Source organism: Sinohyriopsis cumingii, chromosome 10 (genome assembly GCF_028554795.1).
Source record: "Sinohyriopsis cumingii isolate HCF-2022 chromosome 10, ASM2855479v2, whole genome shotgun sequence".
Classification (NCBI taxonomy): domain Eukaryota; kingdom Metazoa; phylum Mollusca; class Bivalvia; order Unionida; family Unionidae; genus Sinohyriopsis; species Sinohyriopsis cumingii.
In genome coordinates this window covers 68,467,233-68,493,938 of record NC_142970.1, presented here as the reverse complement: position 1 = coordinate 68,493,938, position 26,706 = coordinate 68,467,233, and the positions used below count along the sequence as shown (strand labels likewise).

At 36.6% G+C, this 26,706-nt stretch overlaps 1 protein-coding gene across 2 annotated transcripts in view; it reads right to left on the bottom strand.

The window, feature by feature from the left end:
* Positions 1–26,706, bottom strand: part of LOC149790345 (cyclin-dependent kinase 14-like) — a 127,336-nt gene that overhangs the window by 98,201 nt on the left and 2,429 nt on the right. For both annotated transcript variants that reach the window (XM_089972388.1, XM_089972389.1), the window contains exon 2: positions 8,290–8,361. In XM_089972388.1, the coding sequence (XP_089828514.1) occupies positions 8,290–8,361 (72 nt within the window). The remainder of the gene's footprint in view (positions 1–8,289; positions 8,362–26,706) is intronic.

Genomic DNA, 26,706 nt, shown 5'->3' with positions numbered 1-26,706 from the left:
AAGGACAAACACAAGTTCCAATAACAGACTGACAATGGATCAGCAAGCTGTTAGTTGCGTCTTTTACATGTAGTGTGAAAAACCGAGTTGTGACCAAGACTAACTGAGGTAGCAATCACTGATTTGTCTCAGTGAGTGAGTGTTCTTAAAGATATCAAACACAATCATTTCAAACATGAATTAAACATTGAACTTGTCACATAGCATACCACCAGTTTATACTGATCAGATGCAGTGTAGCAAACATGGATTGTGCTTATGGCTGGCTGGTGCTACAGATTGACAATTTTGGGGGGCCCAGAGTGGCTGAGTGGTCTAAAGCGCTCACCATTCCGGATCACTGCCATTTCACCTGTCTGCTTGGGTTCGAGTCCAAGGCTCGGCTAGCATGGGTACATGGGAAAGCCTGCCAGTAGCTTCTCGTGGGTCGGTGGTTCTTCCCTGGGTTTTCCAGGGTTCTTCCTCCACCAGTTATACTGGCCGCCATGTATAGCCTATCTTGTGCTGAAAAATGGCATTAAACCCTAGAACAACAACAACAATTTTGGACTATTTGCTTCAAATTAAATTGCTTTGCTTAATTATAATGAATAAAAATTGGCACATAATTTAAGTACATTGGTTTGCTTAAAATATGCAGATATACTGCCTATCTCAAAACTTATAGAAAGAACTATTTTTGCTGGGTTTTAATATTGTGATTTGTATAAAAATAACAACAAGGAATTGACCACAAAAAATGGGTACCTTACTTACAAAGTATACTAGTATTAAATCATCAGATGATTAAGTTGTACCATCAGATGATTAAGTTATACCATCAGATGATTAAGTTGTACCATCAGATAATTAAGTTATACCATCAGATGATTAAGTTTATACCATCATGAGCTCTTTCTATTAGTATTACATACCTCACTGACATCTAATAATCAGAAATAAATAGGGAATGCTGTAAAATATCAGGAACTCAAAACCTATCAAAGAATCCCCTCATTATAAGGCCCTTCATTACAACACAGCCCTGTTATAAGGGAGTTACAGTATTGTCATGAATTCCCGTTCAATATTCCATTGTAAGAGTACTGTATCATGTTAATGCATTATCTGCTACATTATAAGACACTATCTTAATATCACAGTCCAAACTATGGCTCCCATAAGCAGAGTTATGATCAGTGTGTGTGTGTGGCTATGTGTGTGGCTATGTGTGTGGCTATGTGCATGTTATCAGTTTACAGAGGTAGGCCTGAACTTATAATTTGGCATTTGTTTCTCAAATTGTGTACAGGATGAATGAAGCCAACTGGGTTAGTGGCTTCCAACTTTCCCACTGAACTGGAATTGAAAACAGCTGTACTGACTAAGCACTGAATATTGTGTGTGCTATTTCAATACTAGGCCCAGATGCTGCTGCCTGTATACACTCTCATCATCCCCACTGTCACAAGCATGGGTGTGTTGGGATTTTTAATGTAGCTTTAAAAACATTTCAGTCATATCGCTACAATGTCTAGCACTGGGGCATCATCCCACAGACATACAGCATGATGTCCCACCCAGTCCCATTATCCTGACACCAAGCCAACCCAGGGAATCCTAACAACCTCTATGATAGGAATACCTGGGTTACTACTGCACTGGCCCTACATGTATCTGGCAACAATTAGTGAAAGTACATGAAGCTGTTCAGATAATCAAATCAGCTTGGAACTCTAAAACTTCACTGTCTTTGTTGGGCTATATCATTTTGGGAAGAAAAATAATTGGCTGATATTAAAATGACTGGGGAAACAAAATCTTGTTTCAAATTGGATGTATCCAGCATAAGACACACATGATTCAAGACAAATTTTGGCCTCAAATATTCAAATAAGCATCAGCTTTTGAGGAGTAAAAAAACATCCAGTACATCAAAGAAACTGAAATATCAGCTATTTATCTCAGCTGATTTTGCTGTCTTGGTGGCTCTGAAATTTGCAAACACTTGGACAATTTAATTAAATTGGCAGATTTAAGGTAATTAAGAAAAGCCTAAAGGGATTTCCACAATGTAGCATGTTGCAACTCGTCAACAGAAGTCAATGGCTAATAGTCTTGAAATTTTGAAATTATCTCTCAGCCTTAATGTATAGCACTTGCACAAGATTCCTCCTGTCAAAACTTCCTGTGATTTAAGTTCATGAAGGTATCAACATTTGTTTGCTTGAGAAGTCAGTTATTTCTGAAAGTTTAACTTTGAGATCAGTTTTTAGTATTGTTAGTGCTGTCATCATTTTTATTTGGAAAGACCATTGAATCCCATGATTTATCTTGAAAATCATCACCTTCTACTGGAAAAGTAAACTTCATTATATAAATCTCCCATGAATTATTATTATCATATGCAAAAGTAGTATTTCTTTAAACCCTTACTACGCTGCAAGAATTTACAATATTTATGTACAATGCTAAAAGACTCTTGATGGCAAATAAAAAGGTTATTTTTAGGAATTAGGATCCATTCCATGTGTTTCCAGTCAGGGTGTATGAATGGGTTAGTGGAGGATGAAAACAGGCCCAAAACTAAACCCCAATGCAAAGAGGGCACTTTAAATACTGACCCCACCCAAAATAATTTAAATGCAATTTAATCTGAAAATATAATTTCAGTAGATCTTATTTTTCTACAAGAATTGAAAAATTATTCCCAATCATTCAAAAATAATAAAACTATGTACACTCACTTATCAGTCAAGTCAAACTACAATCTGCACATAGCTAAATCTGCCATCATATAATGACTGGCAGATTTGGGTCTATGCAGTTTGAAAAGAGTAAAAAGTAAAACAAGCAAAAATGACCCTGATCTGCTAGCACATTCTGCAAAAGCAGATCAGGTTCTATGCTGTCTGAAGTTGGTCCAGACTTACAAACATGTACAAACAGTGTCACCTCAAAATGAACTGAACAGTTTTAATAAAAAATATAAAAGAAAAAATGTTACAACAAGAGCACAGTTGCAGACTTAGAAATTATACCCACTCCCCGATTGTTTTCCGCTCTGCAGTGGATGTACATTAAGTTACAAAATAATTTTCTCCGTTAATTTATAAATGCATACACATACTTTCACTTTACCTCCCTGGCTCAAATGTGCTTGTAAATAACGTGATCAGCATTTTTCGCCACCACAAATTTCAACCTATCCCTTACCAATATAATGCCATGCTGCACTACTCATTTTACCTTAGCACTAGATAGTTTTTTGATGGGGTGATGTGCCATTAAACAACCACCAACTATTTGCAAATTACAAAATCCTGCTGGAAAACCTCTGCCTATATAAAGTTAATCATGAAAGCATAACTTGGTTTCAAACCTATCTTGAAGGCAGACAACAAGAAGTTTCTATTTTAAAAAAACTTTCAGACAAGAAACTGATAAAGTCAGGAGTTCCACATGAATTAGTTGATTTTACCATTATTATCTTTTCAGGATCCAAAGTGGTCATAAGACACAGTTCTCTCTAAGTGTTTTTGGGAAATGTCCAGCAAATAGTTTGCCTGAGGGTCAAAGAGTCCCAAATGACACAAGGTACATGATGGTCAGAGGGTCAACAAAAATGGCAGTTAGACTGGGTAGAGAAATTAATTTAGCTAAGAAGGAAAAATGATGTCACAGATTAAGTACCATTTCTTCCTCAATACTGATGAACTCTTCTCTTAATGAAAGTACATGTACTAATGTTCAGTTTTGAGCATTTACCTGACATAAAATCAAAATGGATCATGTACATGACTTGGCAGTGAGGAATCGGTGGAATAAATATGTAAATAATGATTCTACTTCAAATAAAAGCTGATGATGAGTGTGTTAAAATGTTGTATTTTTTTCCAGCATAGCTCAAACTTAATTCTCATGCTGGATCTAGCACCATGTGATCTATTTGGGACTCCCATGATTTTCTTTGGGACTCCCCATACAGCAGTCAGGAATGAATTTCAAAGAATTCAAGAAAAGACCATTCCTTCTTTATATCTGCTAAGTGTATACCCAATATTCTTCAGACACAAGATTTTAAAATCAGACACTGTGGTGGCCATATTGGATATTAAGCCGAGTACCAGTTTCCCTTAGGATAAATCAGACAAGATTTTCAGGATGCCCATCATGACATATTTGATACAGGACTGGCAAAATTTGCATTTAGGACAAACTAGATATCAAGTCTTTTTGCCAAAACCCTACGATGATGTGATCATCAATTCTGGAGATGCAGCAACAACCAGAAGGTCAGATCATCTTCCTCCATGTCAAACAAGATGGCGTACAAAGTTTTCTGGTGAAAACCACATGCTGAAATGACTTTCCAAATAGAAGGAGTAGCAATAACAACAATTTCAAGATTGCTACAGTGGCAGACACCATGAGTGGGTCTCTGTGTGTTGATATGACTTACTTAATAGCAATAACATTTTCAAGATGGCTGCTATGGTCAGTGAAAACTCCATGAAGATATGAACAGGCTTTTAAAAGAAGTAGAGATAACAAGTTCTTAAACATGGCCAATGTGGCAGCCATATTGGATATCCTAGTGCCACCAGTTTCATTAAGGTTCAACCAGACCTTGGGATGGATAAGCGTGTAAAGTTACATTATAACCATGCAAGGAACAGTGACAATAAACTTGTGCTAAATGACAGACAGAGAAACAGACAAAGAAACATATGACCAACAAAAGACCAACCTGTAAACTCTTCTGGTCTATAACCAAAATTTGCTAAAATGGCATACAAAACAAAAATAAAGGTTAAACACTTTTTGAAACACAAATGTTGAAGTTTCTTTTACAGGTTATATCCCAGATTGTTTTTCAAGGTTTACATATAACCTTTAAATAAAAACCATGGTGCAGAATAGGAGTTGTTGTTAAGATCAAAAGAAATTTCCATTTCAAGATTCTCTAAATAAAATCTGAATTAGTCATAAGACCATGTACTCAACAACAGGATGTGCCTCTAGAAACTAGAATAGTTAGTGAAATGCATATTAACTTACAAGCAATCGATTTAAATTACGGGAAAAACAAACTTCATTCTCCTTAACTGTATTTCTTAGTTTAAAGAGAGATTGTGATAAAAGGTTTGTTTTAAATGCTCACAAAATGCACTGAAATCATAATCCTTTGGATAAATAAGAAGGATCTAATCTTTTAATAAATCCACTTGTTGTGCTGGTTTCATAGCATCTGCACTGAAGGTAATAAAACCACAGACTATATACTTAATATGACTACTATCAATTATGGCCTGAGTATGGGGCACACTGAAATTATTACGATTCCACTAAAACAGAATTAAAATATAGAACTAAAACACAAGTTTCACTTGACATAACTTATTTAGTTGGTATTTAGTGGGCATTACTGACATTCTCATGGATCAAAGTTCCACTGAATTTTGTTACTTCCATTCTAGTCATAATTTTTATCCTCAAGATAATGTAATAAGATCCTGTGCATAACTTGTTATTAATACATGTAGTTGCAAATTTCATGTTTCAACAACAAATTTCCAGGAACTAATTGCTAATTCTAGAAGTAAATAAGCAATATATCAATGTTTCATTTAAAGATTTGATTGCGACTTTCTTCAAGTATAATGAAATGGGGCCAGTTCTTTTGGTATTTTCTATATTCTAAAAAATATGAGATCCAAACCTGATCCCATTTTATATGTGGGTTCTTGAGTTATATGGGAAGAGGTGTACAGTGTGATCCCACTATAACACAATAATTAGGGTCCAGAAAATTGGATCACGTAATAGCGGGGATGTGTTAATGTGGGGTTTTACAGTATAAACTTACTTTTTCAGAGAACAAAGCATTGGCACATATACGTGTATTCATGTCTAATGCATATCATGAATAGGTATCAACACAGTTTGCTGTCATTGCATGCACTTCATCCATAATGCACGTAATTACAAAAAAAAGATGCACACAGATATAAAATATTCAATAATTTTGTCACTGATCATTGTCGGAATTTAATGTCTACTGATGTCGTGAACAGAGTATTAACACCTTTTAGTTACTGTCTGACATCATAATGTCGTAGCATGCAGTTAATCCATAATACACATAATTCCATTGCAAAAACTGCATACATATTTAAACTATTCAATAATTTTTTCACACATCATTATGTGCCTGAATTCAATGGGAAAAATTAACAGCAAAATTAGGTTAAGAAAGACGAAGTACATATACGGTTCATTATGTTCCCGGGTCTATGAACGGTGTCTGTATAAATTTCATGCTGCTAAAATTTTCTCACATGTGTTTCTGTGTACCTTTATCAATTGTAAATTCCCAATAATTAACATGTGTATGCCTATTATTTTGAATGACTACAGCAAGAATAATTAATAATCAACACATTTATTTTTTTTTGTATCAACCACCACATTGTATGCTGCTTGGCTGTATATGCAGTTAAAGAAGACACAAATGTCGGCTATTGTTTCAGCAACAACTGAATACATAATTAATTGGAGACAATCATGAAGGCAACTTACTGGCTTTACTCGTGGATCAGCAATAAGTGTGTGTTTGATTAGGATTTTTAACATAGCTTTAACAATTTTTCAGTCATATCGCTACGATGTCTGCAGTGTGGCAGTTTATAGTGATGTCTAGCACTGGGGCATCATGTCATAGACATGTAGCATGATGTCCCACCTAGTCACATTATCCTGACACCAAGCCAACCAGTACTAACACTAACCTCTTAATGCTGATCACCTAGTGAGGCAGCTGTTAGTATCATTTTAGTAAGTCTTTCGTTTGACTCGGTCGGGGTTTTGAACCCACAAACTCCAGTTCGCGTTATCTCGGGGCACGTTATAGTGAGGTTGCACTGTATTTGCAAACTGAAAGTCCAAAGTACTTAAGTAACAACTGACATATAACCTGACCAGTGCATGTTGCTGTTGTTGTAGGGTTTAACACCATTTTTCAGCATACGATAGGCTATACATGGCGGCCAGTCTTAATGGTGGAGGAAGAACCCGGAAAAACCCCGGAAAGAACCACCAACCCACTGGAAGCTACTGGCAGGCTTTCTCACATATCCACATTAGCTGAATCCGAGACTCGAACCCACGCAGACAGAGGTGAGATGGCAGTGATCCGTAACGAAGAGCGCTTTAGACCACTCGGCCACTCGGGGCCCCCCGACCAGTGCAAAAGGATGGACAAATGCAGATGATATGTAGTGCACTGTACATGTTTAACTGCACCTCAGCACCGCTCCAGTGGCCTAGTGGTTAAAGCATCCGCCTTGGATGCGAGAGGTCATGGATTTGATTCCCAGCTGAGTCATATCAAAGACTTACAAAAATGGTACTAACAGCTACCTTGCTTGGCGCTCAGCATTAAGAGGTTAGTGTTAGGATTAGTCGGCTTGGTGTCAGGATAATGTGACTGGGTGGGACATCATGCTACATGTCTGCGGCATGATGCCCCAGTGCTGGACATCACTATAAACTGCCACAATTCAGACAACGTAGCGATATGACTGAAAAACTGTCAAAGCTACATTAAAAATCAAATCACACACACAGACCTCATCAAATAGTGGCTATATGGCACCAACAAGAGATCAAGTTTAAAAATAAGGAAAAATGCACCAAATCTTTAGAAATATGATCCCTTCCAAATAAATGTAAACACGACGAATAACAAGGTAAAATATAATAGTTAAGATTTTAAAATCCTAAAAGAAATGGGAGAAAAAAATACAAGATAAAAGTAACACATAAAATCCATAAAACATTTTTAATATATATATATACATATATATATATATACCGCATTCCCTCAAAACAATTTTTTTTTCAAGTGGTACATTGTAAAGTTTTTTCATCAAGTTCACAAGAAATTACTTCTGTCGCACATATGGACCAATATGGTTCTATAATCCCCAACCACAGAATATGGCAATGACATATAAAGATAAGTCAAAAAGTGAAACCTTTTATCCAATTAGAACACCATTGCTTTTTGATTTCATTAACCAGGACACCGAGACTTTCTATCAATGACAGTTCATAACTAAATTGATGGATTTAGCTTTCCACTAGTCTTAAGCAATTAACAAAGTAAGTGATAATGGGATCGTTCATGTCCTCAAACTGCCTCAAACATATCTGAAAAACATTTTCTCCATTCTTGGTTGTCTGTACTGGTAATTTCTACTGGTTGCTTGCAGCATGGATGCTTGATCAAACTCAATCAATACTTACACAATCTGCCAAAGCTGGCCGACAATCTCTTCTTCAGCTTCTTAATTCTGCTGACTTGGCTCTTTTCTTTACCTGAAAAACAAGAAGCGAAATTATCAGCCTCTCAGTCCACACGACCTTGTGACCACTTCAACAATTAATCATACTCTCAAGCACTTTTGACAGCTTCTATCAATACTATTTAAAATACATGGAGGGCCTTTAAAACTAAAAGCAGAAACAGAATTTGCTTCCATTTTCAGATTCTATGATCGTGCAGCTCTCAAGGTTTTTGGCAAACTTGCATATACTTGTATGTAAATCAGATCCATCTGCAAACCCTGACATGCCAGCACATTGCCAGCTATCTGGCTAAATGTAAAAGTAGTCCTAATTAATTTTAACAAATTGCATCGACCCAGAAATGTTGATGCATAATATGACAACACAACAGATCTGGGTCTATGCAGTCAGTACTTGGATCTGACTTGACACACACTGATGACCATTTGTTTCTACGCAGGTAGAATTTGCCGTCTTGTAACTTGTTTTAAGACTAAACATTGGTCTTGATGAAGGGTTTGTACCTCTGACATTTGACTCTCAACTGATCCCAGGCGTATATAAAACCCTTAAGTGCAGATGGTCTACTCAAAAACAACATAAAAAGAAAGTTTCTTGACTTTCAATGTAGTAATTTAGGAGATTTGGTAATGGACAGGGGATATCACAAAATTGTGGGGATATATTTAAAATATTGTGAAAACCTCATTAAAAAGAGGCGGAACCTTTACTAACTTGTATCTTTTTCTTCAAATAATAACTTTTAGCTGAGGCCTGATGGTGTTTGTAAAGCTATGTGTATTTTCTGACTGTTCATATAAATAAGATTTGAAGTCCATGCTTACAAACTGTTTGATATATGTCAAGTAAAATCTCCTAGCACAATGTCTGATCATGCAAAAGTCTTAACAAGTTCAATGGAGAGATTTCATTTTAAAAAGTCGTTATCCCAATGAACATTGATAGGTTATTATGATTTTTCTACTGCTTTCTTTTTTTTTACAAAGTTCACATTTAAAATCTGACATGCTATTCTCAAAGGAAGGCCTGTACTGTCTGTAATGTAGACCATTAAGACTGTTGTTGTTGTTGTTGTTGTAGGGTTTAATGCCATTTTTTAGCACACAATAGGCTATACATGGCAGCAAGTATTAATGGTGGAGGAAGAACCCGGGAAATTCCCGGAAAGAACCACCGACCGTCGAGAAGCTACTGGCAAGCTTTCTCACATACCCACATTGGACGAATCAGAGACTCGAACCCATGCAGACCATTAAGACTATAAAATTACTCTCAATTTGTCACATTGCCCCATTAAACCAGTCTAAATTACATGTACATTCAGTCCCTTAATTTTATAAAGACTAATGAATATTGTACTCTTTTGGAGATTTTGTTAACATTAAGAATCTGCTGAAATTGTAATTAACGCTATACGGCAGATCAGGGTCTATGTTGCTCGCAGTTGTACTGGAGAATAATAGAATGACAATATATAATAATTGAGAAAGCTGTTATTGACAACAGGCCAGGCAGTTTGACTAGCACCACTCCACCTTAGACAACAGTGTGACAATATAGCAGATGTCGTAATAGGATATGAACTGTAACAAAATCTGTGACTTTGTAACCAAAACTCCACCTAGAAAAAAGTGAGACAATTCAAAAGAGGTTGTAATAGGATAAGTCCTGTAACAAAATCTATAAAATTATGTTAGATCAAGGAGAAAAAGTAGGCAGTAGAATGTGCTCTTATGATCTTAACTGATAGATGCTTGTAAATTGGGTAATAAATTGTGTACTGGGACGTGGAAAGAGCACACACACTACACATTCATTATCCATCTACAACTGTAAAGGCTTGTATCTAAAACAGTATCTGTAGCCAGCTAAACTCCCTGCCAACATTTGAACATTGCCAAAATATTAATCAATAGCTAATACAAAAATTAGATTCTGTCTATATTTTAGACACCAGTGTACTGCAATAGTAAATAGGTCACAATCTGATAGGGGAAGAAAAGAGACAATCAATGAATTTTTTGAGTTGTGCCATATCCCTGTTATAGGGCTAAATTTATTTATTTTAGGTGCAATGGTATTTATATAACTTTTAGAAGAAAAGATAAATTTGTGTATAAATTTCTAAATTTTCTCCATAGATTTAATAACAGTATGCCTATGATAGAGTAACTCTACAGTCCGCTGTTAGATTTAGAGGTAAGAGATTTGTGGTCAATAATATGTTATCGGCAGCTATTCAAATGCTATGGTGTCAGCTTACAGAATTGAAACAAAGGAGTCAGCAGTACAGTTGGATAATATGTTTGTAAAGCTAATTAAAATCAATTATAGCAAGTTTGCCTTATAACTTAAACATTAAAACTTAAGTGACCATTTGAAGGGAAATTTGAATAATTTTTAGTAGGTATAAAGTGCTTAAAATGGAGCTGGGTAATTATAGTTTAATTTTGAATTAATTTGCTCATAAGAATAACGTTTACAAGTAATTTCCTACTCAAAATAATATTTTTTGAAATTCTAACATACAGTATCAGTGGCAAAAAGAATGTGCATGGAGAGTACATATATGGCTTTATTTTGGATTACATAATTTTGATTCTGTGCATTTTGATATGTAGATTAGAGTTAGATAAAGGGTCTGCACCTAACATAATCAGACAAGAAGTTTAGTTATTGAATAGGTCTTCAGGGAATGCTCTCTCTGAAGTCCAACATGATTGTTTAAAAAGCCAGGTCAAACCTAGGGCAGGGAGTCAGGAGGACAATTTAGACCCAATACCCTTAAGTCTAGGAGCACCTGTAATCTTGGAGCCACCTTTCCACCTAATCCTGCCTTGCATGGCGAGACCCCAAAATAAATAGTGTGCTTTGCACGCCCTTAATACTACTGAAAATTCAGTTCCAACATCGTACATACTTAAATGCACCAAGTAGTAGCAACTGAATAGGTCGAGTGTGTGTTGGGTCTATTCCACTCACCATCAAGCCCTCCATTCAGACAGTTTCAGACTAATCTTAGTCCCACTGCCTGATGGCTTCAATCAAACAGTGCTCTGTGAGCACATAAAAGCCTGGGGGAAGTGGCTCGAATTCCTTACCCTATGAGTAATCAAACAGCCTACCGTGTAGGCACAAAACAGTGGTACATGCACGACTATGCAAAAACTACTTCAATCTAAATTAACTAATAACTAACTAGGGCAGGGAGTGGAGTGCAGCAAACAGCAAGAGGTAACACATACAATGGAGCTAATGATGGAATTAATCCCCCCCCCCCCCCGGGGGGCACTGAAGACAATGAAAAGCTAAGGCCTATTTGTTGCTTCTGGTTACAGTTTAAGAGACCAACAAAGTAGAGCAACACTTTTCTTAATCTGGGAGAATAAAGAAGATAAACGAATAAGGCCCAGGAGTCGCCGTGGTCTGCAGAATGTGTAACAGCAGAGGAAGCAGTCAGATCAGACCCAGCCAGTATGCAGCCCACCTAGGTCAACTCAACAGCCAATAGTAGCAACCAAACAAACTACTCCAGAAAGAGTGGTACAACAACATGGGGCCTGAACTAATGTCACAGCTCGACTGCAACAAACACCACAGGAGACTTTTGCGAGAATTGTAACACGTATTTCTGTAATACAGGCAACTCCACTAGAACAAGAAACCACGAGCGAAACAGAGGACGCAGTTGGAGCTGACCTGGACATGTCTTCAACTTCCAACAATAGTCCAGAAGATTCTTATATCACAAACAATGAGAGTGAAGAGGAAGAAATAGACATAAAAGTGGAGGAGGAAGAAGAGGAAACTGACCCCCTAATCAATAAATACAAAGAAATGGGCCTAGCACCAGAACGATGAAGGATGTAAAGAAAGCAGAACATTTCATTAATGCTGTAAAATACATTGCCTATAAATCTTTGGAAACCAACAAACCAAATCCTGACCAATGGTATTATGGTGTCAAGATACTCACGCCGTACTACCACCACGCCTATTCCAATTATCCTCTCTGGTAACTAGTAGAAGCTGCATCGTGTCCACCCTGCATCAATACACTTTCAAGCAAATTAAAGGACAAGATAGACGAAGTGCTGAAAAGCTCAAGATTGCAGAGGACCGCCGTGGCACCTTCTAGCCACAAAAATAGCCCTTCTAAGGGCTTGAATTGCCTTTTATATTTAGGGAATCATTTTGGCTTGGTATCCCATTTTGATACCACTATATTTACACAAATTTGATCTACTGGACTGCCACAACGAAACTTAAAACTTCTTATGACCTAATAATGAACAAATGTTTTATATGTCACTTAGACATATTAATTAAATAGGACAATTAGGCCATTTATTATGTACATTATGTACTAGAATTAGACTTGTTAAGAAGCAGGATTTTTTTTAGTCTTGCTGGATTTGATCTAATTGCACAGGTGGCTAACACATTATTGGTATTTTTTATTGTCCATTAGAATAACTGGACTAGATTTCCAATAAGTATGAGCTGGCGTTTCTGGGAGTACACAACATCTATGGCTGGCCTGCTGAGTTCCTTGCCTCTCTCAGACACCATACATTGACAGAGAGGTGGAACCATTTCCACATGTCAAAAAACCAGGTGTCCTAACGTGACATCATCGCTGCCGACCAATCATAGTGGATGTTACATAATGATTGGGTTGACACCTGGTACATTCAATCGCAACTGAATTCCAACATTTTAATCATGAGCGCGTGTTGGGTTCATTCCCACTCATGACGGCCCTACATTCTGGTCATTACTAATTAGTCCCACGATCTGATGGCCAAATTAATCAGTATTCTTTGAACACATAAATGCCTGGGGCATGAGCACCAATTCCTTCCCCCAGGAGTAATTAAACATTCAGCTGTGCTGGAATAAGCCATTGAACATGAACCTAACGGGTGAAATCTATGTTAATTTAACTTACCTACCCTATTGCAGGGAGTCAGCATGAAGAACTACAGGTAACAGAATTCTATTAAATGTAGAAAAGAAGAAACCCTCTTGCTTGTGACTAATTCTCCATAGCACAGTTACATCAAAAAGCCACTATAACATCCCCACTGCAAATGGATCCCAGTCTCCAAACAAAATAATTTGCAAATCATTAAACAGTCCAAACTAATGTGCAATTTCTAATGTTTTATTCTCAATGGATTATTCCCCATAAGCACTGGTGTAGATCCAATCTACCAAGAACTTGAAAAATTGGTTCTGCAGAATGTGGTGATGTGCCTGCAAAACTGTAACAGTACCTACAGGCAAGGGTTCCACAGAATGTAAAGCTCTGCCCCAACACTGCTTTATTACATCTTGGCAAGGGTTAAGTAGAATGTGGTGTCTTGACTGCACACCATTCCATTACCTCCAAGACAAGGTTCCATAGAATAGGGTGTCATAACTGCAAACTGTTGTGTTGCCTCCTGGGAAGGGTTCAGCTTCATATGATGTTGTTCCTGCACTGTCCTATCACCCACTGGCTAGGTACTGCAAAATTTAGTATCCCATTACCTGTATGCAAGGGTTAAGCAGGATGCTGTGTTGTGCCTTTACAAATGTGTCATTACCTCTAGGCAATGGTTGAGCAGGATGCTGTATTATGTCTGGACAGTGTCCCATTAACTTGAAGCAATTGCTAAGCCAGATGCATTGTTGTGCCTGCATAATGTCTTATTACATCATTGCAAGGGTGCAGCAGAATAAAGTGCTGTGCCCACACATTGCACATTATCTCCAGGTAAAAGTGCAGCAGAATGCATTGTTATGAATGCACACATTCCTATTACATCCTGGCAAGGTTTCAGCAGTATGCAGTGTTCTGCCTGCATAATGTCCTATTACATCCAGGCAAATGTGCAGCAGTATGCAGTGTTCTGCCTGCATAATGCCTTATTACATCCAGGCAAATGTGCATCAGTATGCAGTGTTCTGCCTGCACACATTCCTATTACATCCTGGCAAGGTTTCAGCAGTATGCAGTGTTCTGCCTGCATAATGTACTATTACATCCAGGCAAACATGCAGCAGTATGCAGTGTTGTGCCTGCACAGATACCTATTACATCCAGGCAAAAGTGCCGGATTATGCAGTGTTGTGCCTACACACGTTCCTATTAAATCCAGGCACGGGTTCAGCAGTATGCAGTGTTCTGCCTGCATAATGTCCTATTACACCCAGGCAAGGGTTCAGCAGTATGCAGTGTTCTGCCTGCATAATGTCCTATTACACCCAGGCAAGGGTTCAGCAGTATGCAGTGATGTGCCTCCACACTATCCTATTACCTGTAGAAAAGGGTTGAGCAAAGTGCTGTGTCATGCATGCACACTGTCGTAAAATCTATCCATAATGCCTAACACATCTGATTCACATAAACTTGAACATAAACCTTTAAGAAAAAGTCTTCATCTTAATGCCAGAAACTCACTATGATATCAATTCCATTACCAATCTTTGTATTTGAATGCCTATGCATAACTGATTATCAGTGACTGCCAGTTCACATATGGGATTCAAAAGATGCACTGCCACTGTTAAAATGATACATACTGCAGGCAAGATCAGAAAAACAAACCTGCTTCTGATAACGAACCTGAATTTATTCAAACACTCTTAGATTCAAATCTCCAAATAAACTTCAAAGCATTAAGCCTATCAATTCAGTAACTACCTTTAGGTGCAAGTAATAAGCTCTGTATCACAACTTGTATGATTGTATAAGCTAATGCCTGAGAAAAAGCACCAAGCCAGCAGTATTATAGGGCTAATTTAGTTATTCAATGTGGTATACTATTTATCATGGTTCTGACGAGAAGATATTTATACATACATTTTCTAATTTCTCTTCATAAATTTAATAACTGTACATCTATGATAGAGGAGTATATATCTTTTTTTACTGTTAAAATTAGGGGCTGTGGTTCTGGTAGTATAAGCAGCCACTGATGGGGGGGGGGGGGCCAATGGAGTTTATGCTATAGGACTTGTGGTACTAATTCAGTTCCCATAGTAAACCTATGCAAATACCATATTAAAAATTTAATAACTTGAAATTTTGGAGTGCTCATGATCAAACTTATATTTATCAGCATAGATGCATCCTGGATAACAGCTTCTACCCAGAGAAAACTACGAACCTCAGCATTTTCTGGATCTATGTGTGGTTGAAACTTGTGCTTTCAATTCCACACCAGTCAGGTGCTAATTTCAGTAATGAGTGTTCCAAAAACAACGTCTCCATTTTTTTATGGTTACGACTAGGATAAGCTCTCAAAAGATTCTTTTAACAAAAATACAGCTGCCATTATCAACAAAATCTGACCAGCCAGACCCATATATACTCTTTTTTATCTTCACCCATTTCCAGACTGGTTCCCGTTTTTCCATACAATTAGTATCACGAGTCCTATATCCACCCTCAATTTACTTGACGGACTGAGGAACAGTTCAATGAATAAGTAAACAATGTGCATATTTTAGCTTGTCAAAGATTACATTAGTGAATATCAAAAATATACTGCATGTTAATGTACACCTATATAGCTATGGTGGAATTATGGAAACATTTAAGTATGTGAGTTTAATTTAAGAAAATCAGACAAAATAATAAAATATAGCTGTCCAATCGATATTCACCATTTTACTAACAACATTTATGGGGCCCTGAGTGGCGGAGTGGTCTAAAGCGCTCACCAATAAAGATCACTGCCATCTAACCTCTGTCTGTATGGCTTTGAATGTCTGGCTCAGCTAATGTTGGTATGTGTGAAAGTTTGCCAGCAGCTTGTCGTGGGTCAGTGGTTCTTCTCAGGGTTTTCCCAGGTTCTTCCCCCACCATTAATAGTGGCTGCCATGTATAGCCTATCTTGTGCTGAAAAATGACATTAAACCCTATAACAACAACATTAAACATTTATCTCTCTTCATTTTAAGACTGAACTGCTGTCATGGCCTAGTGGTTAGAGAGTCTGCCTTGGATGCAGGAGGTTGTGGGTTTGATCCCTGGCAGAGTCATACCAAAGACTTACAAAAATGGTAGTAACAGCTGCCTTGCTTGGTGCTCAGCATTTAGAGGTTAGTGTTGGGACTGGCTGGCCTGGTGTCAGGATAATGTGACTGGGTAGGGCATCATGCTACATGCCTGCAGCATGATGCCTGCCCCAGTGCTAGACATCACTAAAAACTGCCACACTGCAGACATCATAACAATATGACTGAAATATTGTTAAAGCTACATTAAAAATCCAAATCACACACACAAACACTCAATTTAAGATTGAAATATATTATTGCCAATTTTGTCATATTTATATAAGTAACTAATAACACAGCTGGTGACCATCTATATGTGCATTTATGATCATAGAACAAGAGATTTAAATGACAGAAATTACCTAACATTCCACCAAAACACATCCAATTTAAGCTAGGCATAAGTACAGACTGGTTCCCATTTTTCTATACAGTTATTATCGCAAGTCCTACAGTGCTAGCTGAGGCATAAAAAAGTCATTAAAGCAGTGAAACTGTGTGATTGTAAACCTACTAATAATCAATAACGTTTGTTCCTTAACATTCAAATTACTGACCAGTTGTTGGGAAATTTGAAGGTCTTTTAGTAGATATAAAATGAATTAAACTAAAGTTGGGTAGTTAAAGTTTAATTTGGAACAAATCAGCTACTAAGGAAAATTTTACGAGTAATTACCTACTTAACATAAAATACTATTATTTATACATTAACAATTGCAAAGGAGTGTGGCGCATGGATATACCGCTTAATTTGGATTATATAATTTAGATTTTGTGCATTTTGTTGAGTAGACTGGGGTCAGATAAAGGTACTGCAATTAACACAATCAGTCCGTAAGTTCAGCTCTAGGGAAAGCTTTCTCTGAAGTTGGCTAGGATTGTTTATAAGCTAGGGTGAAACATGGGACAGGGAGTCAGCGTTAGGATTATATATTTAATGTGGAAAAGAAAGACCTGCTTGCATGTGACTATTTCCCCTTAGCACACTTCCATCAGAATAAGGCAATGACAACATTCTCTAAAAGACACATCATATTTTAATTGAGGACCTTTTTCCTGAGAAAAAAATAAACCCATCTAACTTTGTAATGCACATGGCATGCCAGTGTTTGGACATATTAATGAAGACATCATGTATATCCTTTTCAATAACAGCTTCTTTATATACCATATTCAACATAATTTGTACAATGTACTCCTAACATATATAATTCTGGAAACCTAATGTTGGAACAAAAAAACGGCAAATTGATATATAAACTAATACTTTTTATAGAAAAATGTATAAATTTCAGCATAATATTTTACCATGTCATTTTTAAGTTGCATGATTGAACTTTCATATTATAACAATGGCTGCCCAACATTCACGTTTAGTTGTCTCAGGCTCCCAGACAATGGATTTTCTACCCTTGCTCTGATGTGACACACAGGGATATAGATGTATGTTTACTCAACACATGCTTTTAATGGATTTTTAATAAATACAGGGCATCATCTTATTAACACATTAACCCCTGGAGGTTTTTATCCTTTTTGCCTGAAATTCGAGTAGGAAACACATTTTGAAAGCTATTTCTAAATGCATCCAAAAAGACCAAATCCCAGAATCCCAGGTGATCTTTCAATAACATACTGCCTAGTTGTGTTATAAACATTGTTTTTCATTGGTTATTTGGCTCACGCATGAGCAGAAGGGTAAAAGTTAGATTTTACCGTCTGTATTTTGTAGTGTAACTAGAAATTCCAGATTATCTGATATCCTTTTTGCCTGAAATTCGAGTAGGAAACACATTTTGAAAGCTATTTCTAAATGCATCCAAAAAGACCAAATCCCAGAATCCCAGGTGATCTTTCAATAACATACTGCCTAGTTGTGTTATAAACATTGTTTTTCATTGGTTATTTGGCTCACGCATGAGCAGAAGGGTAAAAGTTAGATTTTACCGTCTGTATTTTGTAGTGTAACTAGAAATTCCAGATTATCTGATATTACTGTAGAGCTACATCTGTCTACCTTTCTATAATACCACCCACTTTAGTGTATCATGCATGACCATGACACTACAGAGCTCGACATTTGCTAAGACTTCTACCTCCTGCCACGTTAACTCGTCGCTAGGGGTTAATATGTTATAGCATGTGCAAGTTACTAAACTGAACATAGGAAGACTGTGTGTGTGATTTGGATTTTTAATGTAGCTAAATTAGGTTAAGAAAGACGAAGCACATATAAGGTTCATTATGTTCCAGGATCTATGAACGGTGTCTGTATAAATTTCACACTGCTAAAATTTTCTCATATACGTTTCCGTGTACCGTTATCAATTGCAAATTCCCAATAATTAACATGTGTATGCCTATTCTTTTGAATGACTACAGTAAGAATAATTAATAAATCAACACGTTTATTTTTTTGTATCACTATCAACGACCACATTGTCTGCTGCTTGGCTGTATATGCAGTTACAGAAGAAACAAATGTTGGCTATTGTTTGAGCAACAACTGAATACATAATTAATGGAAGACAATCACAAAGACGACTTACTGGCTTAATACACGTGGATCAGTAATAAGTGTGGGTGTGATTATGATTTTTAACGTAGCTTAACAATTTTTCAGTCATATCACTACAATGTATGCAGTGTGGCAGTTTATAGTGATGTCTACATGTGACAGACATGTAGTATGAAGTCCTACACATTATCCTGACACCAGGTTGACCAGTCCAATACACTAACCTCTTAATGCTGGTCACCTAGTGAGGCAACTTTTAGTGCCATTTTCATAAGTCTCTGGTATGACTCGGCCAGGGTTTGAACCCACAACCTCCATGGCAGATGCTCTAAATAATAGGCCACTGGAGTGGTCCAGGAAGATTGAACATCTTTCCTCATCCTGCATCATAGACTTTTGTAGTATTGGTGATATGTTTGTGCAACTTTCATTAAATTTTAAGGGGGCCCCGAGTGGCCGAGTGGTCTAAAGCGCTGAATGTGTTCAAGACTAAATAATCTTGCTTAGTAGATTGATACCATTATGAACAGAATCCAACATGGATTTTACTAAATATAACGAAAAACAAAAACATCTCAGCACCAATTTTCTGTGAACATGACCTTGACAAAGAAATCATATGTATGTGTCTTTGCTTCATTATGATTCATTCAAGTTACCATAATCTTTCAACACATTAAAAACTACACAAAAGATTAGATGATATATATTCATGTATATAATGTATGTTATGACCTTGCTCATCTAAAAAATGTCTATATGAATTTCAAAATGGGTATAAATGCATTCAGTACATGAAAATATGGCTGCATAACGAATATGGGAAGTACTGTATATACTAACTTGTACGTCTTGAAGTCCATATCTGACATTAAATACTGTACCTGAGCAGATCTGCAAGCAGTTTGTGAGGAGCAATCAGTAAAACAAACAACAGTGATTCTGTTGCTGCAAGCATATTGTACAATCGCAGATTTAGGAACATACTGTTTGCAGTTAGACTTGATGGTACATGACACTTTATACATATCAAAACAAAATATCCTTTATAATGACCTTGACCTTTCAACTACTGACATGACCATGGTATGTGAACAAATATGTAACAGCACATTCAATTCTACAAAAAGCAGGTGTTCTGGAAGAAAGGAATTTATGTAGTGGATTTTAGACAATGTTGTGTGTGTGTGTGTGTGTGTGATTTAGATTTTTAACATAGCATTAACAATTTTCCAGTCATATTGCTATGTCTGTAGTTTGGCAGTTTAAAATGATGTTTAGCAATGGGGCATCATGCATGATGTCCCGCACAATCACATTATCCTGACACCAGGCCGACCAGTCCTAACACTAACCTCAATGCTGAGTGCCTAGCGAGGCAGCTGTTAATACCATTTTTTTAGAGGTCTTTAGTATGACTCAGCCAGGGTTTGAACCTGCAACCTCCCTCCGGCATGGATTATTATCCGGTTGCAAGAAGAAAAGCAACAACAACAATCTGAAAAATAACGATGAAATATCCAATATCCTGCATTAAATGCACCAAAAATGTTAAAGCTATGTCACACATAAATTAACTACCCAGTTAGCACGATTCCTACACCTGAGGTTCAAAAACAAGGCTTGTGCTGGAATAAATCAGTTACACTGTATGCAATTGAATCTGATGGTGAGTAATCTGATGCACAGTAAAGCTATATGACTTTCATGCCTCGTCAGGCATGCATATTTATTACATCTCTCTGACTGTATATGTATGACTTTACCATACATTCTTGTTTATGTCTGGTCCCCAAATTGTAGTCAAGTCTGAAGACTAATAGTCAAGATTGCAGAATGAAAGTCGAAACCTAAAGAGTAAAAGTCAAAACCTAAAGAATAAAAGTCGAAAGCTAAAGAATAAAAGTCAAAACCTAAAGAGAAAAAGTCAAAACCTGAGGAACGATCTGAAAATTAAGAATCAAACTCTAAAGACAAAGAGTCAAAAGACAACACTTTTAAAACTCATCAACTTTTACTGACAAACCACAGAAAGCACAAGCGTCGTGGTTACTAAACAAGCAACAAAATTATAGCATAAAACATCAACGAGACCAAAAAGGAAATTTAAAAACTGAAATGCTGTATTTACAAACCCCATATTTAGGTATTACCTGGTCACTTTTCCCACAAGGTTTGATTGAGACAACAAAATTTATCTAATGACAAGTGAATAAATAAGATCACTTATCAACTTTATTTTCCTTCCTCCAAGCATCCCCAAATTTGTGTGTGCATTTTGAAGTGTCTTACTTTCATTTCTTACTACGTTTTCAATGTCTCCATCCTTAGCATACTGGTATATCAATTAAAATTAATCTGAAATATTCCCAAGCCATGGTTTTTATAAAAATAAATTTGATATATTGTACAATCAACAATACAATGATGTGCAACTGTTAATTAAGCAGTGATACGAATTAATTCACTTATATAATAAGTGCAACCAATTAACATATAATCTGTTTAAATCGTAAATTACAACAAAAAAATCAAGGATAGTATAACATTAAAAAACAGACTGTGGTGCTTACCCCATAAGACTTATCTCTGATTTCCACCTGCTATTTCTGATCTCTAGTCATTGGGGCTGATTAGCCATCTTACTTTATGAAGAAGTGTTAACTTCCAATTATCTCAATTACTGTCAGTTAAGTAATCTGTTTATCTTCTCAGAACTAAGATCAGAGTGGACATCTATATCAATTAATAGATAATCCCATGTGACTTAACAACTTCTGGTGAGGGTAATGTTGACTGATTAGCTGATCAAACAGGTGTATAGGTATTGTCATTGGAATTATAAGGTAGTGCTGATACAAGTGAAATTGATACATGAGGGGAATGCACAAGTGTCAGTTTCAGGTCAAATATGAAATTCATGCATCAACACATAGGAGTATGGGCAAGAGAAACAATGCACGTCCAGCATATCTTTCTGAAAAAGACAATATTAATATCAACAGTTTGCACTGATGTTTAAACTGCAATATTACATTTTTGATCGCTATTTAATTTCCATACATAATATAATGCGTGAGTGCATGATCAAAGCTTTTTTTCACTTTTGACAAAGAAGTGGTAGACATGGAATCTCAGTCTTCAGAAACAGAGATCCCTAATAAAAAGACCAGTGGTCCAGTTAAGAATGTTGTTGTTATTGTTGTAGGGTTTAACACCATTTTTCAGCACACGGCTTTAAATGGCAGCAAGTATTAATGGTGGAGGAAGAACCCGGGTAAACCCTGGAAAGAACCAGCAACCCACGAGAAGCTACTGGCAAGCTTTCTCACATACCCACATTGGCCGAATCCGAGACTAGAACACACGCAGACAGAGGTGAGATGGCAGTGATCCGTAACGGAAAGCGCTTTAGACAACTCAGGGCCCACCAGTTGAGAATGAGGAAGTCTGCTAACATTACAATTAAATGGAATTTTTGTTTAAATTTTTTTTTTATTTATTACTATGATCTGTATTCATTTACATTTTTAACTTCCATCACTTTGTAAGTGTGAAAATTCACTATTTCTGTTCATTTCTTTCTGAACTAAGAGTTTTACTATAATCTCTCTTGAGAACAAATTACATCCACATGAATGACAATTCAGAAATTCAAGTATCAAGGACTATAGTTACTATCAGTCCACTGGATACACAGTTTGAGGATAATGAAGTCCAGGGCTAGCATCTGAAGTCCTTGATATACGTACAGTGAGTTCTGTAGGACATGCAGTAATAATTGTATCTAAAAATGGCAACAAGGCTGGAAATAGGGGGCAGGGGTGCCACAAAATAGAGTATATATCAGTTTGGGTGGCCAGGATTGTTTGATAATGAATTTTTTTTTTGTAGGAAAAAGAATCTTTGAGAGCTTATCCTAGTTGTAAATTAAAAGAATTAGAGACATTGTTTTCTTGATTGAATTTCAGTCCTTTAACAGTCTGGAGTTTGGAACAATCGTTACTGAAATTAGCACCTGAATAACTCTTTGGTGCGGAATTGAAAGCACTTGCTTCAAACACATCTAGGTCCAGAAAATGACATGACTCATATCCTTTCCTCTACATAAAAGCTGACATCCGGGTTTCATCTATACAGATAAATAAAGGTTTGATCATGAGCACTCAGAAATTTAAAGTTATTGAATTTTTAATATCATGGTGTTTGGCAAGGTTTACTATGGTGACTGAATTATCACCATGAGTCCTACATTGCTTAATGAAATACAATGCAATGTTTGACATAACAGAAGCATATGCACCCCTTCCCCAATGAGGCAAATATTTTCCATATTTGTCATGCACACGGTATTATATTCGTGCCTAGTGATGAGTGTATGATTACAGCTGCTGTTCATAATATTAACACACAAATGCATTGTAGTAACGACTAAATGAAGAAAGAACGAAATATTAAAACCTCAATATATGCAACAGAAAATAACCCCAACTCCCAAAAGGGATCAAAATACAGAATAGTTCCATAATGAGGTAATGTTTCCTGTTATGTAAACTCAAATCAACTCTAAACAAAAAAAGAATTGTTTTGTGATCTACAGAGTCCAAGTTCCAAAGCCCGTGCTAAATACACTGAGTGGCATACAGAAAACAAAAATGTATGATACCTTAAATATCTGAATAGTTCAGTACTTGTACATTCTAGTTGACAGCTCTTTATTTCATGTTTATGATTATTATCTTTCTTTAAATATTCCCTTATTATTATGGACCATCATATCCTAGTGGTTAGAGCACCTGTCTTGGATGCAGGAAGTCACGAGTTCGACCACCCCTCCAAGTCATACCAAAGACTTATAAAAATGGTACAAACAGCTGCCTCGCCAGGTGCTCAGCATTAACAGCTTAGTCTTAGGACTGTTCAGCCTGGTATCAGGATAATGTGACAAAGTGGGATATTATGCTACGTATCTGCGGCATGATGCCCCAGCACTAGATATCACTATAAACTGCCACATTGCAGACATCATAGCAATATGACTGAAATTTTTTTAAAGCTATGTTAATAATCCAAATCACACACACACACACACACACACACACTTCTTTATTATTATGGCATAACATCGCTAAGAAAAGTTTACTTCAGAAATGTTTGTGACCATTGAAGACTAGAACACCAAGCCTACAAGTTAGGTGGTCTTATGTAGTCAGGAATTAATGGTAGAAGATGACATAAAGTGAACGTTGAAGTTATGGCAAATTGTCTACTTGGAATTGTCTAAAAGAAGTGTTAACTGTCAACACCTGCTTCACATCTGCGTCAGCCATTCAACTTTCCTATTTGGAATTATCTAAAGCATCTCTACATATTGCCTGATATTAGAATGACTGATAAGGGGCATCAACCTTCATTTTCTTCTGCCACCACTTAAAGCCACTTGTGCCTTAATGGTCCTTCTGGCTGTTGCAATCCAATTACTCTAAACTGATAGTGCAGTGATACTGTGTGCAAAGATGCAGATCCAAGGAATACAGGAGAACAATCTGTTCCCTGTAATTAATAATGTTCTTACATCACTGGCCAAAGCCGAGATTCACTGCACAAAAAAACAGACAGCTTCATGTCATGCATGGATGGTCCAAATACTAAAAGTTAGGATCTAAAGTAGTGTACAACAGTTTCAGTTATTCTGGAAAAAGTTTAATGACTCATATTAATATACTGTGGGTCTGAACTGCAGCATAGTCATACCAAATACTAATAAAAATGGTACTAGCAGCTGCCTCGCTTGGTGTCAGAATAACTTGATTGGGTGGGACATTACACTACATGTCTGCAACATGATTCCCCAGTGCTATATGTCACTATAAACTGCCACACTGCAAACATTGTAGCAATATGACTGAAAAACTAACAAATTTATGTTAAAAATCCAAAACACACACTCAATTATTTTGAACCATCCTTCTTTAGCAGCAATCCATCTCATAACTGATGTTGTGGACAGTACAGCAGCTGTTAAAATCAAATTCAAACTGCTACATCAGAACAGACTTACAAAGTTTTTTTATATAAATACAATGAGGTTGATCATATTGAACAAACAAAGAGGCAATTTACACTTATAATCATTCTATCTTGTGCAAGAAATTATCCGTGTGAGTAAATTCAAATGATTGGTTTTATTCATACTTAGATACACAGTAACAAACACTGCAAATTGTTAAAATAGTTGGAATACTATCTGTACTTGTGGGATGCACCGGATGACTCAGGGTAATATCCTATGGACATTTTTATTCCACTATGTGATTCACCGGATGCCTCAGGGTAATATCCTATGGACATTTTTCTTTCATTGTGGGATGCAGCAGATGCCTCAGGGTAATATCCTAGAGACATTTTTCTTTCATTGTGGGATGCAGCAGATGCCTCAGGGTAATATCCTAGGGACATTTTTCTTTCATTGTGGGATGCAGCAAATGCCTCAGGGTAATATCCTAGGGACATTTTTCTTCCACTGTGGGATGCAGCGGATGCCTCAGGGTAATATCCTAGGGACATTTTTCTTCCATTGTGGGATGCAGCGGATGCCTCAGTGTAATATCCTAGGGTCATTTTCCTTCCATTGTGGGATGCAGTGGATGCCTCAGGGTAATATCCTAGGGACATTTTCTTCCATTGTGGGATGCAGCAGCTGCCTCAGGGTAATATCCTAGGGACATTTTCTTCCATTGTGGGATGCAGCGGATGCCTCAGGGCATTATCCTAGGGACATTTGTCTTCCATTGTGGGATGCAGTGGATGCCTCAGTGCAATATCCTAGAAACATTTTTCGTCCATCCATTGTTACATCAACGATATGGTTATGAGCATCAATTCATACTTCTGTATCATGAATAAAAGTACAATAAATATTTTCACACTGAGATTATAATTACAATAATAATCATTAAAGAATCCAAGTATTACATCACAATTAAGCATGTGCAAATCAATGGTTGGCAGAACCACTATGGTAGCGAAGGAATGAGCCAAACTCATGCTATGTAAACTAATATAATTACCAAAACGAACTGTATGCCAGCTACACAATTACAAGGGACTACTTAATCCTTGGAAACACAAATCAGGATTGATAAGATTTGTCCTTTTTGTCTGTGTTAGGCAAATCTCTTCTATTTGTCTGTGTTGGATTGCTGTTAGTTAGATCTTGTACATGGTGATCTATTCTGTGAGACTTTTGGCATTTATAGTTATATGGTCACATGTTGCTTTTATTACAAATTGCTGTTATTTAAGCAAATTTAAAATCAGTATCATTAAATAATGAGACTGGTGATTATAGACTCCTAGTACCTTAAGATATGTACATTAGAAACTACTATATTCATCCCATGCATTCTTTACTATCTCTTTTAATTTGTTATTATCATTATTTTTATATAAAACCATCCTTCCTATTTTCTTGACATCTTTGTTTTTGTTATAATGTATCATTGTCATCAAGCAAAATCTGACTGTGTGATAAAAACTAAAACAAGAGATTAACAAGGAGTGACCAACTGTAAAAAAATGGATCATGTTCAAGTATGCAGAGTGATGCTAGAAAAAAAAATGAACAGTCTATAACAGATATATTTTGGAAAGTTGAAGAACAAAACTTGTATCATTGCCAGATCTTGCACATAATATATTAAGATTATTATTTCTATATCTGTCGATCAGTATTTTCCCAGCGGTATAAATAGTCCTAATTTAGTGATGCTTGTTTGTTGAGA